The sequence below is a fragment of the Falco rusticolus genome, chromosome 5 (genome assembly GCF_015220075.1).
Source record: "Falco rusticolus isolate bFalRus1 chromosome 5, bFalRus1.pri, whole genome shotgun sequence".
NCBI classification, from domain to species: Eukaryota; Metazoa; Chordata; class Aves; order Falconiformes; family Falconidae; genus Falco; species Falco rusticolus.
The window spans coordinates 80,698,731-80,715,140 of NC_051191.1; the positions used below are offsets into that span (position 1 = coordinate 80,698,731).

A 16,410-nucleotide genomic window follows, 5' to 3' on the forward strand; every position below is an offset into this window, starting at 1 on the left:
AGAGGGAAGGAGGAGTGGGTAGGTCAATGGTGACAGGAATGGTGAGAGCAGGAACGGTGAGCCAAGGAAAGCACAGAGCAGCTGATGTCAAACGAAAAGACAGGGGCTGGATTTTGGTTTCAGCAGAGGAAAAGGAATGAGGCATGGATGGGGAGGCACCGGTGGGAGGAGAGAAGGAAGAAAAGGTAGGTGGCAGAAGCAAGAACTGCAAGGTCTGATTGTGTAATCCTACCTCTGACTGTAAAGTGGGAGCGAAGAGGCCAAATGAAAACTGAGCAAACAATCTCCCCTTTGGTACTTCCAAACTCTTGGAGTGCCTCCTTACGCATAAATGCTGTCCATTTTAGGTATTTTTAGGCGTGCACATGCCATATAGAACATCAAGTGGGTAGTCATATATGAATGTAGAAGTGTAGTTTTCCAAGGGGTCATACAATGCAAATGTTGAAGCTCTAGTACCATTTTTTTCTCCTTTTACATTTGACATCATGTACATCAGAAAATATCAGGGTAAGTCCTAATTACTTGCTGCAGGGTCTTTCAGGCATGTTGTATCACTTGGGTTGAACTGTCAGAGAAACTGAAGTCTCCGCAAAACTTTAGTCCCCCACAGGAAGGCAAAGCTGCTGCAGATTGTCTCAGAAATACAGGTCTTCAGGATTTATTTTCCTGTGAAGCTGAGAGCTTAAAAAACGTTGCTTTCAGCTCTGCAGGGTTAAATCCAACAGTCTGCAGCAGTGACTTTCAAACTAGAGTCTGTGGACCACAGGATTCATAGACAGCTTTTGTAAGGGTTGTGTAAAGATCTTTAAGGAAAACAGGACTTTTGCTTAGATTTGCTACAATTGCAAATTTGACGTGTAAAAACTAGCAAAAAATTGCAAGTCCTTAATAGAGAGTGGAAAGCTATGGGGGAAACCAGAGGCATATCCAATCAGACCTCCTCTCATTAAGTGGCCAGTCTACAGAGCCAAGGTTTAGTGTTTGGGTATATGGGGGGGTTATGCTCTTTGGCCTCCCTGTCTGCCAAGGGTCATCCTTTCTGACAAAGATGAATTGCCTCTGCCCACCGTAGCTTTATGTTTTAGTTCCAGCTGGGATATGCTGGTAATCTTGAGATACAAAATCGTCTTCTGAATATATTGCAGTTAACTTCAGTTGTATAAATCCAAACATTAGCTGGATACTATAAATAGGCAGGATGTGCAAGGAGGCCAAGCTGAAAATGTGCAGGAACCATGCCTTTTTTGTTTAATGCAACCCTGAAGTTGTGCTACATTTCATCATGTATATTTTTCATCTGAAAAAGAAAAGCATATGCTTTGGGGCTATAGTAATTAACTGGACATAATGAAGCGCTGAATTTCACACTTCAGAGAAATGGATGGGGAAGGATGGGTAAATTTTTCTCAAGTTTTCTTGCTTTTAGTGCTTGCTTGGAGGTAGTTTTCTGCAAGATTGGGTAGAGGCAGAAATACATCTGTTTTATATTATATGATGGCTGTACTTTGGCAATGGAAAAAGATGGCACTTAAAAAAAAAGAAAGAAGAATAAAAAAGAAAAGCTTGGCAACTACAGAATGGAGCAACAATTACAAGAACGATCTTAAAATTCCCAGGATTTGTAATTTATTTTTCCACGCTTGCATTTTTCTGATGTTGCTGATGTTAAGGGAGTGAGACAGAGGAAGTTCAGTAGGATTTTACAAAGTACAGATATCTCCATGAAACAATCTCTTTTATTCAGGTTGCCTGCACAGCAGCTGCTCTGATTAACATGTGGGTGGTAGCGAAGAGGGTAGGAAGTAGGACTCGTATGTTCACTTTAAAAAAAGTGACAGATCATTTTTTTTTTCTTCAGCCAGTGGCCATGAAGTAATGAAGGTGGCCTCCCCTTAACTGCAAGTATCTATGGGTATAAGGCAGAAGTAATGCAAATGCTTTTCAGAAATATCCATGTGAGGCATCTTTGTGGCAGTGCACCAGTACCTAGCGATATGTCACCTTCTGTGGTTACTATATTTTCTTTCCTTTATATTTTCACCCAGAAAATGCACTTACCCTGCCCCCCCCCCACCCCCACATATTAACATGAGGTGGTCCCAAAGTACAAAGAGCTGAGACTCCACTCATGTGGTAGACATTTGCATCTTTGAGTAAAGTTGGTGGGAGCCGAGGACACTGAGCATCTGTCTGTTTTTCAACAGGACTACAGGGTGTGACATGTGAGCACCTTCCAAAAGTGATGCATTCCCTAGAGCTGCTTTACACATGCTCTCATTTGGAGAGTGTAATGCTTCAGCCTTTGCAGGGCTGGGGGCTGGAAAGGCTGGGAATCATGTTTTCCCTGCAGCACGGTCTAAGCTAGATGACAGTACCCCCAGGTTGTTCAGCAACTTAGCTGACTTGAAATAGAACACTGGAACAAAATATGTTCTGAGCGATTTTTAAGTAAAAGCTAATGTGAAAATGTGGGAGTATGAACCAATGTAAACACATTAAATTTAAAATTATTTTCAAATGTAGTAAAAAAAAAAAAGTATTCCTGCTCTTGAAATTCCTAAAGGACACATTTTTCCTTCTGAGTCATGATTTAATTAGATTATATTTTATTAGACATTCTTTACAAATTTTAAAATACTGCTATTATACATGCACAAAGGAAAATTGTTTGAACAATTGTATGTAGGCATTCACTGAAGTCAACCACAAAACAGGAACATTTTATGTCAGTTATCCATGTTACTCGATATGTATATCTAAAGTGCATTATGTTACAAAAAATATAGAAAGTCAGCAGCACCAAGATACGTTCACAAAATAAATACACCGGTCAACAAAATAAATTATGGTAAATGTGACAATAATAATCGTCTTAGCCTTAGCCAAAAAAAAAAAAAAAAAAGGGGAAAAACAAAAAGGTAAATTCACAATAACCAAATGTGCAGTTTCAGAGAGCAATGGGGGAAAAAGGTTTTATTCTGAGCATTTACAATATATACAGGTAATAAATATTTTAATACTTCCCATATGTTCACTATTACAGAATACTGCAATATGTCTTCCAAAAATCTCTTGCTGAAAATGTCAGCGCCTCCTGCAAAGAAAAAAAAAGACAGAAAAAATTGAAAAATTAATTTTCATTTCAAATACATGGATATAAAATCTATAGCAAGAGTACCACAGATGATAACAGGTATACCTTGCTAGTAAACATTTGCAATGATAAGGCCTGTTTAACAATGTTATACTTTTAGACATCTTTTCAAGACCTCTGTGCTATTTTCTTCAATGCAACTCAGCTAGCAGTATGAAGACCCACAGTTTGTCATGTCTTTGACATGAGATGAGGCCATCTATTCCACTGTATTGTACACTCAGAGAAAAAAGAACAGGCTTTAGTTTTCTTTAGAGTCTTATGCAAGAAGATTCTTGCATGCTACAGGTAGAAAAATTGTATCAACCTATAATAAATATGCCAAGTGCTAAAAAGAAAAAAATACAGTTGGAGAAATTAGAAATTTGTTTGAGGATAAGAAAAAGACAGTCCTTATTGAACACTGTGGCAATCATGCCCCTGCTGTGTTAACCACCTGGGGATGATGCCAGGCTTCTGATTAAAACAGTCACAGGGCTGATTTGGTTTATCTTTCCCAGTGATAGACCACCTGTTAGACAAAGGTCTGTTCATCTCAGAGGTACCCATTTCTGGGGTGTCATGCACATGGGAATATGCAATACTCATGCAGTAAAGGCTGCTCAGGTCTTGAAGTGACTGGATCCTTGATAGTGTGTATCTTTAAGTGCCTGAATGAATGAAAAGGCTATAATCCTGAAACTTTCCCTCAGTGAGCCAGAGAGCTTGGTCCTGAAAGAAAACGAGCATCTCGTCGTGTTAAGCCCCAAGTCCTGTTGCATTCAGTCCAAGCTGAAACAGTCAGCTGTATACAGTCCTAAGATTTGGGAGTTTTCTAAGGGGTGCTGGCAGCCTGGGTGAGCTCTCTGCTCCTCCCTTCCTTGTGAAGGCATGAGAACAAATGCAGAACCTGCTCCTATCCTGTCAGTATATTACTTACATTACAATATCATTTTAAGTGACTTTTTAGCATTGCTGCAGGAAATGCTGAAGGGATGGGCTTTTTTCCCTTCTGTTCCTGTGAACAGCACATTTCTGTAATGCATGTTGGTTCCCTGGGAAACAGCTATAGGGTGGAATGCAAAGCTATAGGATGGAGTGGGATTCACTCTGTTGCTGGACTGATCACCAAAGCTGCGGGTAGCGTTCCACATGGCAGACGTGTGTGGGCGTGAGACACACACAAAAAGCAAATCCTTCAGAGTTTAAGAGGGGATTTTTATGTGCACATTGAAAGTGAGACTACATTTAACGTTAGGGAGTTTACTCATTTGAAAGGTTTCTTAGGAAATTAGGTAATAACAGCTTTAATTTAATTGGAATGGGAATATAGCTGAAATGTCCATGAGAAAGAATTTTTTAAGTGCCCGGAATGGTAATGCTAGCATGAAGCTCCATAATAATTAACTAGTAATATTAGGGTGTATTCAAGCTATACTACAATAGATATAATAATGGCACGTAATTCATACAGCATGACTGTATATGTGTGTCTGCACTACACAAGCCTATTTTTAAAAGGGTGACATTTTCAGTTTGGCTTGGATTTTAAGCTTTGTTTTCAAGTTTAAGCTAAGCCACATCTTGACAATGGGTTCTGTACTAATGACTACTTGCAAGCTGCCTTCTGTGATTTGGTCCCAGATTTTGCAAGACGAGCTTTTTTTTATGAGATACTTCCTGTAGTAAGCCAAAAGATCTAGAAAGCATATTATTTTGGGTCTTTTTTTCTGACCTAAACTCAAAATCTTGGAATCAAGGGAGTTGTCATGAGGATTTCAATTCAGTGCATTGAGCAGAAAAGAAGCACAAAGATACAGTGAAAAGTATGCTTAAACTTAATCTTTGCATTTCCTTGAAGTTTACCTTGATGCATTATTCATACCCACTTCTTCACCATTAAGTATGGGTGCTTCTCCTAAGCTGCAGCTAGCCTTAGGGGTGCTGCAAAAGCAGCTTCCACTGGTGTAGCATATGGAAATCCTGTCTACACACACCTCCCTTGTGCACCACCAGCAGATAGAGTAGAAGTTCCTGATTCAGTCAGTATAGCTGAGGAATCAACCTCACTCAGATGTGATCATCCCTCCATCTAAAATGTGCTTGCCCAGCATGTGCTAACAACTGCATAGACAACTGCATTGAACCTGACTCCCCCTATCCAAAGGACATGTCAGGGATTTGGGACTTGCTTTCATTTAATGTTTAGAGATTGCATCTTTTGCCGGCCTACTGGGATATCTACAAGCTCATATACTGGCAGTTTCTTAAGAGCTGAACCAGCATATTATGCTCTGTAGTTGTGAAGGAGGAATTTAATTTTTCCTATTTTATGGCTTCTCTTTGTTTAATCATCCTCAAGTAAGTATCTAAAATACAGGTCTTCTTTAGGAATCTTGCCCTGGAGGAATACTGCATCTTGGGCAATAATATCAGTAAGGTAAAGCTGGACTGCCTTCAGCCATCCAACCATATATCAAACAGAAAGACTGAACTAGGAAAATCAACAGGGTTGCACCTGTAATTCTTCTACGTATCCCATTGGGTATACAACAAAAGAAAGAGGAGTAAGAAAAAGAAATAACAGTTGAAATGCCCTAGGATATTTTTTTCCCCTACATTCAAGATTTCTATGTGCCAAAGACAGGTGTTATTTATTGGCCACCACAGTTCTTAACATCTGTTGAAATGTCAGGCATCTCCTGACCGGAGTCCCACAGCATGCCTTTCTTCAGGCGCTGAGACAAACCAGCCTCTTTTACTTCACTACTCACTGCTACAGCCATGCTTACCAGTTTATGGCCCAGGACACTGAATGCCTAGCCCCAAATGCCGATAACTCCTGTAAATACCATCAGACGTTGAGGCGATGGAGCATGTTGCAAACTGTGGCCTGTAAATCTTAACCCCAAACTGGATTTTAGTAAATCCCACAGCTGGCGTCTCTTTCTAAGGGATTTACTGTAGGCAAGTGGCACTTCTCTTATGTCTCTATTCTGCCAAAGTGAAGGGGAGGAGGAGAGAAAAGGGTGGGTTTTTTCCTGTTGAAAATGCAAACCTTTGAGGAGAACTGAGGAGTGGACCCCTTGGCTTTGTCTGCAAGTGTGCCAGCTTCCACTCAAGCTGAGATGACTGCAAGCAAATGAGTCGCTTGGGGTACCTAGGCTGAAGTCTCCACCACTGCCCTGAAAACCCTTCATTGTCATACATGAGTGAAGCACGTCTCTCTCCAAAAGCAATGCTCAACATTTTTCAGCAGCAACGTAATTGTTTCACGAGCTGGCAAAAAGATGGAGCTGAATTAAAAAGTCCTAATGGCAGGGAAAATTTTATGGTGAAAGGCTGGTCTGCGTTGTTTGCAGATATTACTAAGAGAGAAATTTTCCATGTTCTCCCCTAAGGTTAAACAGTAAAATGAAAAACTGTAAAGTAAGGGTAGGAAAGTTGCCAAAAAGGGGAGGCGTTGAGAAGGAGGAAAGAAAACTTCGCCATTTTATAGATGCAGAGCCTTAAATAAAACTCGAAGCTTTTAATCTGCTGAGGCCCAAGTGTGGGCCCAAGATCTGACATAAGAGACACTACAGTGAAAACTGGAAAGGAAATTTTGATGGCTATGATGTGCTTTCTTTTTGCAGAAATAACTTGCTACTCAGCCTCAGGAAGTTCATTTTGGCAATAAGTAATTTACCTGAATTGTTTGTCATAGGAAAGAAAGACTTCCTCACCAGTGGAAAGTGGAAAGGGTACTTACCTCCAGAAAGCACCCTGAGACTGTGCACAGCTTGAAAAGCCACTGCCCAGTTATGAGCGTAACAGTGTGGTACTACTCCAGGTTTGAGTGAGGCCTTGGCTTCTCACACCAAAGGATAACAATTTCAGCAAATACATGGGATGCCCCCCAAAAGAGTATAGCAGAATTACCTTAAAGTGTGATTATGTGTAGTAAAAGAGTTGTCCAAGAGCGGGCTCTCGGTCACACTGCTTCCGTACATGCCAGTATTTAGCCAAGCCGAGCGGGTTCGCCTTTTTTTCTTCTCTTGCTCCTTACGTTTTCCAGGCTTTGCTTTCTTTTTCTTCCCTGATACCTTCAGGGGCTGCTCCTTGTAGGTCTGTGATTTGTTTGTCTCCTGAGTTAGGTATCTGCCCTCATCTTCGCTACCAAATCGGACAGGGTAGTTCTTCGTGTTGGTAGCAGGCTTAGGGTTAGGTGAAACCTCCGAAGTTGCACGGATTTCTGCAGTGTTGACACCTTCAATTAAATTTTGAAGGAATATTCTTCTTCGTAAGTCTTGGATTGACTTGCCTTTGTCATGTAATAGCTGGTGCTCCGATACAGCCCGTTTGCTAAAGAAAGAGAAGAGAGGAGGGGGAAAAAACATTTAGGATTTGATTATTGCCCAGTACTTGGCAGAGCTCCTTTCTCCTTTGACAGTGGTGGCCACAGTGACTGCGTACCAGCTTTCAGGCTTGGAGACATCCAGTTAAGTCAGACTGCTGGAGCAAGTCCTACATCTCAGAGTAGCTGCTCCCTACAGAGAAGGAAAAGACCTAAGCGGGTAATAATTCTTAGCTAACCGATCACACACCACTGGACCTGGAGCTGGATTAGTCACTGCTCTGTTCTAGGAAAGCATTACAACTCTTAATATATCACACTTCAGTCGTCAGATACAGGAAAACTAAAGGGTCAGATAATGGAGCACTGCAGTCAAGCAAGAGAGGGAATAACAAGTACTTGTACTGAAGCCGGAAACGGTGTTTATACAGCATCGTTCTAATAATTTTCTTCTGCTCAGTCATCTACTTCAAAAAACGAAATAAATACATAAAAGTGCATTTCATTTCTAAATTTAAATAAGTGCAATTGCAGGAGTGTAATGGAAAAATGTTCAAATTAGGGTGCTTAAAACACAGGCGCTTCAGCCCATAATGAGCTATCCAGAGAGGCAGTCTGAGCATCAGCAGAGATGAGCCTCAGATGCTCCTGTTGATTTTACTACTTGGCCACTTGTGTCTAATTATGGCTTTAGATGCCTTTCCTTTAAGCATGAGCTTCTGGGGCCAAATTTCTCGTCTGCTGTGCTCTCTGAGTTTTACACTAACCCTCTTCACTGGATCTTCTTCAAGAGCATGCTGGTTTGTTTGGGTCTCTGGTACTTTTCCAGAGTTCATGACCTTTTGGTTCACTAACCTCTGTTGTTTTCAAGGAACTGGGAGATGGCTGGCTATCTATCTCTTAGAGATGTTGTACTGGCAAAGAAAGTATGAAACATCTGAGGAAAGAAGATACAAATGGCACCTGGATAATAAATAACCATGAGAAAATACATGCTTTTTCCTTGATGTGGGATAGACGCACAGCTGCACTGTGAACCACAGAAAGAGCACAAGCTGGGATTTTAGCTATGTTCCCATGAATGCTATAATACAGTTTATCCTTCCAATTGTCCTACTTCAGTGTGCAGAGATTGGCTATGTATCCTCTCATCTTGCATCAGGGCACTGCATGTGACTGGATTCTTACTGCCCAAAGAAAATGAGTTCGCTGCCTTGCCTGTCGTATAATCATTTGGTCAGCTAGCTGGATAAGAAGTTGTTTCTGTATGTGGGTGAAATGGGAGAAGACACATAACTGTGAGTGAATATTCCTTCCTTCCGTCCCGTCCCTAATTATCCTGCTATGTTACCGGGATTCAAACTGTGGTGGACAAAGATAGTATGCTAAATGATTGGCAGTGTTCTGCAATAGATCTTTCTCAGTCCCTTCAGTCAAACTCTTTAGATTTGTGATGTGATCAACAGTAGAGCTATTTGAAATTGTCAGCTTCAATTAGCATTGGTTTAAGAGCATCCTCTTCACTTCTTGTCTTTGTAGAGCTGCACTTTTTGACTATTGGGTTCAAGTGATACTACACCTCTATTATTCAGCATAAAATTCAAACAGCAGCTTTCCCCCATTCCACAGTAAGACTGAAAGATGACCGTTGGTTTTGCATGAAGTTATACAGCAGGGGTACTTGCTCAAAATCAGACCTAGATATACTCAGGCTTGTGAGCACACATTTGATCAAACATTGTCTATGTTTTAAGCATCCCAAAATCAGTTTTGGATGACCTTGGACTTTAGGGCAAATATTTTATACACTTCAACTCGATGCCCCTAAGCAAAACCGCAATGTGATAATACTGATCTGAACCCATATTGTTTCTTTCTCTTCAGTGCAGCTGTGACCATTAACACAAGCTCAAGATCTCCCCCAGGAGATTTTTTTTGACCAGTGCACTCCCTGAAGCTCTCCAATAGCCATCTTTAACAATAGTCTCATTAAGATCAATCTGATTTGCAAGTACGCTAATAAAACTAGCACCTTGGACCCCTCTGAATGGCATACTGCTGTGCTGCTTGTCAAGCTGTCCATTGTGGCTCACATTACATTCCTAGCTTCAGTAATCTATTTTTCCCAGAATATTTGCATGGGAAATGTGGTTCTCCTTTCACTCTTCCAGTTTATAAAAAGCATACAAAATCTCAGTGCTTTACTGCAGTCTAAAACAGCATGTCTCATGTGAATGAGCAAAGCTTTCCTACTGCCTCTTGTAAACTACCAAGGATAATGCCTTTTATCACAGACAACCTAAAGCTGCCTTAATCCTGTAATGTGTATTTGGTCAATTTACCCACTGTGACAAAATCTTGACTCTCTAAAGCCTGTTATTAAAGTACTCTTGACTGAAAAGCTATTCCATTTTACAGAGTTGAAACCTAAAGACTGGGTTCCAGTACACACAAGGCAGTCAAAGAGCATTACAAGATCTGCATCTTGAGTGAGTATACATTTCCAAAATAATGCAGGGGTTGATGCGTGAGGGGTTAGGGTGCCAAAGAGGGTGGGTTTCTCTTTAAATGTCTGTATGATATTTAGCATCAAGGCTGGCCCCAAATAACATTCTGCTATTCCAGATGATTGTATAACGTTAAGTAGTGTTACATTTCACATGACTTTTATTACTCAGCCAGACTTAAGGATTACATTTTGCCTATCAGCTTCCTTTGTATGCCCTAGATCAAAAATCTCCTCAAAACAAAGACGTGGCAGATACATATCTCTTTGACCTTCTGCCTCAGTTATTCAAACAACTCCTATGTTTGTAAATCAGGAAGAAATACTAGCCCAAGAAGGCTGATGTAAGAAGTGCTTCATAATGGAGATATCAACAATATCTCACCCACACACACACAGAGTAGGAAGGCAATGGAAACTGGAATGAGTGCATTCATATGTCGGGTACAATATGTAAAAAATTATTAGGCTGTTAGGGTTAAGATGACCCACTAGAGGTCCCTTCCATCCTTCTATAAAATGCACCTCTTATTCAAGGAAAAAGTCTGTACCCAAACCAAGTGCAGCAAATGCTAAGCTTACATGTGGTAGGCACTTTTGAGAGAAGGATGTTGATGGTTTGCATTTGACTGGAGTGTCCAAGCTAATTACTGCATCCAAGTACACTATACACATATGAGACAATGTCTCATTATGGGGAAAACAGTAGAAATCCATTACTTGTGGCACTGCTAACTTCACGTACTTCCAGATAAGCTGTTCTTCTCAGGCACATTCCTTCTCCATTATTTTGCCTAGCTATCTAGCGTCACTAAGAGGCAACATTCTTCAAGTGACAACTTTCTGTCTCAGAGAGTTGCTCTTATTTAATCATTATTATCCTTGACTATTCACATTGGGTCAGATTATAAGTTCAGCAAAATTACTGGAAAGGGTTCAGTCAGCTCTCTGTCTGGATTTTGCAAGACCGAGTGCCCTTGCCACTGGCTCCAAGGGGAGTGAAAGCTGCTCAACCTATCTCAGGGTTAGGAAAAATATTTTGAACAGATCTGGGGACACGATGCTGCAGTGTCTGGGCATGCTGATAAAAATATCTAATTTCACTTCGAGGCATTACAGGGTTTCTCAGAAGTTCTTTAGCAGCTAAAGTGTTTCTATAACAAATAATATGTCTGGCAGTCTTTTCTTGGGACAATTTGCTATTGCTTTCCATGGGAGATTTGCCTCAGTAAAGTCTGTAGAACCAGGCCTATGTCATTTTGATTATTTTTGCATGGATATAATAACGTGCTTCAGTATTTTCATCCGTTACTGGTTTAAGACTTTGACTGAAAAAAAAATATCTCTAAGGCTTAAGTGAGTTATTAACCATTAACTCTAGGAATGGTTTGTGGTGGTATTAAAACAGGACACATGTTTGAGTGTGGTGTCTGTATTTGTGCTGTACCCACAAACAAAACTACGTGAATGCCACTAACTGACAGCTAACTGGTTTCTTGTGTGTTTTTTACATGCCATAGCGAAGAGGGAGCTGAGAAGTGCATTTTGACTGCTTAGCTTCTACTTTTTTCCCCCTTGTCAGGACAGAATGGGGATGTTGGGAAGAACTCTAACCCTGACCTTTAAAAACAAGTGTTAGAACAATGCTAACTTCAAAAAGAGAGAGAATATTTCTTAGCAAATTAACATTTTTAAAAAACAAATTTGGCTTGGATCCACTTAGAGTTTCCTAGCCAAGAAAATAACAGCATTTGACTGTACTTCAATTATTTTCGTTTTTTATTTCTGAAACTGAAGTTACGTTTCTCTATATCCAAAGAGACAAAAATAGTCTCAAATGAAAGAAATAGTTCAAGAATAGTCTTCAGGAGTACAAAAGCTAGGCATTAATGGACTGGGAAGAATATGCTGCAGCATTATCAGCAATAACATGTTCTACATGATTTGCTGTAGGAGATTTGTAATAGCTGTCTGCCTGGTGCCAAAGTTTAGGTGTGTCTGAAGTCACTTCACCTGAGGGATTTTTTTATTTTTTGTTGTTGTTGTTGTTGCTTAAATGGCAGAGGAAGCACTATTTGGAGATCTTGTCCTTATGTATGTAATAAAACATTAACAAGGAAACCCATCTGAAATTGTTTGCTGTGTCATGTTTCCCTATAACTTGTGATTGGATTTTCCAGCCCTCTTTCTCCAACCTGACTTCCTTTTGAACTTCGTAACAATACAGCCCTCCACAGCATGACTGAGGTGTTTCTTCCTTAGAAAATCTGATGCAAGTCCAATGAAAGCCAGTGAATTAGATGTGTGAGACAGCTGCTCCTACATCAGCCCAGTGGCTTCTCTTCTGCACTTTGCGTAGGGGTATTAGTATAAACCACGCTGATTATTTTGGAAGGAGCAAAAAGGTCATTTCCTGAACAGACTCTCTTAAGTTACATTATCATTTATCAAAAAATATGCTTCTGCCTCCAAGTCAGATACTGGACTCCCTTTGGAATTATTTTTTTTCTTTCTTTCTTTCTTTTTCTGAAGTGGCAGAAATCCAAAGAAATTGTTCAGTACTTCAGTTTCATGATAGCCCTCACTACTGCGTGTTTCCCCTACCCTTATCAATATTGGCTCCATGCCAGTGCCGAAGAAGTATATGTTATTTAATGTAACACATAGCAGTTTGATAACACGGGATGCTCCCTGCTAGGGCCGGAGAGGTTCATGGGCAGCAGCACATGCTGGGCGAGCACCCAGCTGCGTTGCTGCTCCCCTCGGCAGAAGAGACCCCCCGCTTTTAACATCCCCTCCCCAAAAGCGTTACGAGGCCAGGCATCTGGAAGTGCCCCTTCCCTGCCCCCCACGCCCCCTGCCCCCGCCCCGAGCACCTGGGGCAGGTACCGCGGAGCCGCTCCCGGCAGAGCCGCGCCGGCAGCGCTGCGGGGGGCTGCGACCCCCCGGGCTGCTCCTGCCGCCGGCACCGGCGCTGCCGGCCCGGGGGCACCCGCCACCTCCCTCCCCACCCGCACCGTCACCGAAGCGAGGGGGAAAAATAAAAAATAATAATAAAAAAAATTAGAAACTCACAGTCTGCGGCTGATCCCCTCTGCTGATCTCCCGTAGGAGGGCACGGCATAACTCAGCAGAAACACTGCGAAACTCCACTGCTGGAAGAGTTTAGTGAACATTGTATCCTCCGGGTCTTAAAACCTGTAAGGAAAGGGAGATCAGTCCCGAGGGACACATGCGCCAGCACCGTCCTCAGGCAGTCCCCGCTTTCGGCTCTACCAGCTCCGAGGCTGGGAAGGAAAAACAAACTTTCTGAGCTCTCGGCAGCGGCTCACTTCTTCCAAACTTCGCTCCGTCTCTCTCCCTTCCCTGCTGTCTGCCTCTCCCTCCCTCCCTCCCTCCCTCCCTCCTTCCCTCCCTCCCTCCCTCTGTCTCTCGCTGCCCGGAGGCAAGATCTCTCTCAATATTAGTTAAAAAATCATCTGGCTCATACTTGAACCGGGTTAGGGAGCGCGTCCATTTGCCTCCCGGAGCTCTGCTCAATTCTAGTCCGCTAAGCCGCCGTCTCAGGGCTTTATGTTAGAGGAGAAGCCCTCTTTGCAGATAAGGAAAGGTTCCCCAAAGTCAGCTCAGCCACCCTCCTGTCTGTGCACACACGCGCAGACACGCACCCCCAGGCAGAGATTCAAGCGGGGGGTGGGAGGCGGGAGGGGATGCATCTATACATCTGTCTTTAAGTATACCTCCGCAAAAAAAGGGTCAAGTTCACGTCCTCTGCTTCCGGAAAGTTGGGTCCACAACTGTGACAAGGAAAGGGAACACAAGCAAGGCTTGCTGCCTAGCTGGAGAGCCCGAGAGGACTAAGAGGAGCGGTAGCCCGGGGAGGCTCAGGGGCTGGGAGGCATGCTTGGCTCCGCAGGTTGGACTGGGCTGGAGCCTGCGATGTTCACACGCTCCGAAGCAGCCTCTGGGAGACCTGCGGGAGGACGGAGGGTTTTGCAAAGAGATGGCGCCCTAGGAACATGTGCCGAGAGAGCGAGAGCCCGGGCGGGATACCCACAGCCAAAAAGGAGACTGGAAATCGGCGCTTCCCGGGACAGGAATCAAAAAGGAGCGAAGGGAAACACCCGACAGCACATGCACTCAGCAGACCCTAAGGACTCCGGCCAAGCTCTCCGCATCTTCTGCAGCTCCTCTCTCTCTGCCTCTCTCCCCCCTCCACCTCTCCCTTTTTGTGTTTACCCCCAGGTCAGCGCCTCCCCTATCGTAGCACAGTGGAAAGGGCGATTCCCCCCACACCCCCACCCCCTATCAGTGGGGGCACTTGTTAGATCAGCCTAAAAGCCCTGCCTGGGGTCGTCGCCACCTTTCCTTTCACGCACCTACCGTTGTTCGTCGCAGTTCCCCTATTAGCTGGAGGGTTGATTCCTAATGATGTTAATTGTACGCTAGTAAAAGGGGAGGGGGGGCTAAGGGGGAGGGCTGGGGGAAGGACTCGCAGTCTATGAACACAGGCGCTCCTGGCCAAAAAAGTAAATTAGTGGAAAGTTTTCTCCTCCTCTCCCTCTTTCGCCTTCCACTTCGCCCTCCGCCAGCCCGGGCGGGGCGTTGCAGATATCTGTGTCAGGTTGCGCTGCCGTGCGAGGCGGGCAGCCGGGCTGCGGGGCGGCGGGGCCGTGCCCGGAGCGGGGGAGGGCGGCCAGCCCCCCGCGCACCCCCGGCGGCCCCCAACCCCCGGCGGAGGGACCAGATTTTTCCATCACAGGAATACACTTATGTAAAAACCAAAGGTAACACAATCCACCCCTTTATACAGCCTCCCTGCGCACGAAGCTGCCCGCGGCTGTTAGGAAGTAAGGTGCAGGGCTAAAGCCGGGGGGGGGGGGCTCGGTGCGCCCCTCGCCCCCACGCCCGGCGGCTCCGCGGGAGGGGAACACTTCGCAAGCAGCCTCCTCCTTGCGGCAGAGGATGGGCGCTCCCGCACGCTGGCCCTGCCCAGGCGGGCAGCAACGAGCACCTGCGGACGCCGATTCCGTCCCGGCAGCATCCCGGCAGCATCCCGGCAGCCCTCGGCTATCCGCGGCCACGCACCCTCCGCGGGGCTCCGCTCCGCGCCCCGCCGAAACCTCCCCGGAGAGCCCTGACCGCGGGCACCGCCGCCGCTCCCGAGCCCGGGGAGGTCGCTGGTTTCTGCCGCTGACAGCCTGATTTACAGCAAATGCTTTCCCAACACCCTCACAAGCCGCAACAAAACACCGAGGTGTGCCGGCTGGCTGCTCCTTCTCATCCTCTTCTCGGACTGAGGAACGCTTTCGGGAGAAAGTTTAGGTGCAAAGCAAACCACTTCTCTACCTGCAAGTTATTTTACGTTCAACGATACTTGCTGCCACAGTTTAAAAGCCCGGCTCCTTAGCCAAATTTCATACCACACAGGCAAATAAAACCGAAAACGTAAGAGCTGAAATAGAAATCATGCTGAAAACATTAAATCGTTGACGCTGTAAATAAATTCCCTGAACACCTGGTAGGCTATAAATTAAAATGTATAGCTAATAGGCTTCTTTGATTTACACTGCCCTTTCGACTAATTAAAAATAATTGTGAGATCCCCTGAAAAGAGCCCCCCCACACTCATATGTCTATTGCACGTGTTAAAGGTAAAACGTCCATCAAACATTTTTAGAATTTCCTCCCCTTTAAAAAAAAAAATAAAAAAAATTAAAAAAAGAAAAAACACCCCAACCCTTACAGACTCAGGCAAAATAGATAGCCTTTATAAACTTGGAATACTGAAGTTTCTTCACAATTTATTACTTCACCTTTTCCTCGAGTTACAGCCCTCTGTGCCTCTCAGAGATCACCCTGGCAAAACAGTGGTTGATCTTCTCAGCAATCGCTTCCAAAACTATATTTTATGCTTAAGAAAAAGAAAAAAAAGAAGTTAAATAAATGAAAAAAAAGGTAATACTTTTCAAAAGAAATACAGCTCTACAGAGTTTTTAGTCTGTCTGCAACAGATTAGTGCTAAATAAAGGTGTTAAAAGCAGGTGTTTTTCTCCCTTGCTGCTCTTTTTATTATGAAGAACAGAAGCTTCTCCTAATATATATAGGGAGGGAGACCCTTCTCTATTGCTTTTATTGAAAAGACCAAACTTGTGACATCACTAACCACCTTCCTATGGCTGTTTGCCTCATCTCTGCCTCAGTGGGCTTGGGGAAAAAAAAAAAAAAAAAAAAAGAGAAAAAAATGCAACCCAACTATGGCTTTACTAATATGGCAGGAACTGAGCAGTGCCAAACCCGTTTAAGAGACTTACTATCATACCATGATACTATACCCTCCCCCTAGCCACCCCTCTCCTCCACCCCCACCTCCCGATGAAGACTGTCATCTACAACATCCCAAGCAGCGCTTTTTCTCCTGCCACCTACACA

At 43.7% G+C, this 16,410-nt stretch overlaps 1 protein-coding gene across 5 annotated transcripts; it reads right to left on the minus strand.

Annotated features, from left to right (window-relative positions):
* Positions 1 to 2,593: 2,593 nt before the first annotated feature.
* PTHLH (parathyroid hormone like hormone) lies at positions 2,594 to 16,032 on the minus strand. Of its 5 annotated transcripts, none has more exons than XM_037390489.1 (4): positions 15,795 to 16,032; positions 13,054 to 13,176; positions 7,058 to 7,480; positions 2,594 to 3,097 (listed from the first exon to the last, which is right to left on the minus strand). In XM_037390489.1, the coding sequence occupies exons 2-4, from the start codon at positions 13,152 to 13,154 to the stop codon at positions 3,088 to 3,090; spliced, it is 534 nt and encodes a 177-aa protein (XP_037246386.1). In that variant the 5' UTR covers positions 13,155 to 13,176; positions 15,795 to 16,032; the 3' UTR covers positions 2,594 to 3,087. The 5 variants fall into 5 exon arrangements, with proteins under 5 accessions (XP_037246386.1, XP_037246382.1, XP_037246381.1 ...); XM_037390485.1 differs by lacking the exon at positions 15,795 to 16,032 and adding an exon at positions 14,362 to 15,683; XM_037390484.1 differs by lacking the exon at positions 15,795 to 16,032 and adding an exon at positions 13,719 to 14,331.
* Positions 16,033 to 16,410: the final 378 nt, after the last annotated feature.

Coding starts and splice junctions, on each gene's coding strand:
- PTHLH (XM_037390489.1), bottom strand. CDS start 13,154: ATGTTCACTAAACTCTTCCAGCAGTGGAGTTTCGCAGTGTTTCTGCTG. Junction 7,481..13,053: donor GAGGGGATCAGCCGCAGACT/GTGAGTTTCTAA, acceptor CTCTTTCTTTAG/CAAACGGGCTGTATCGGAGC.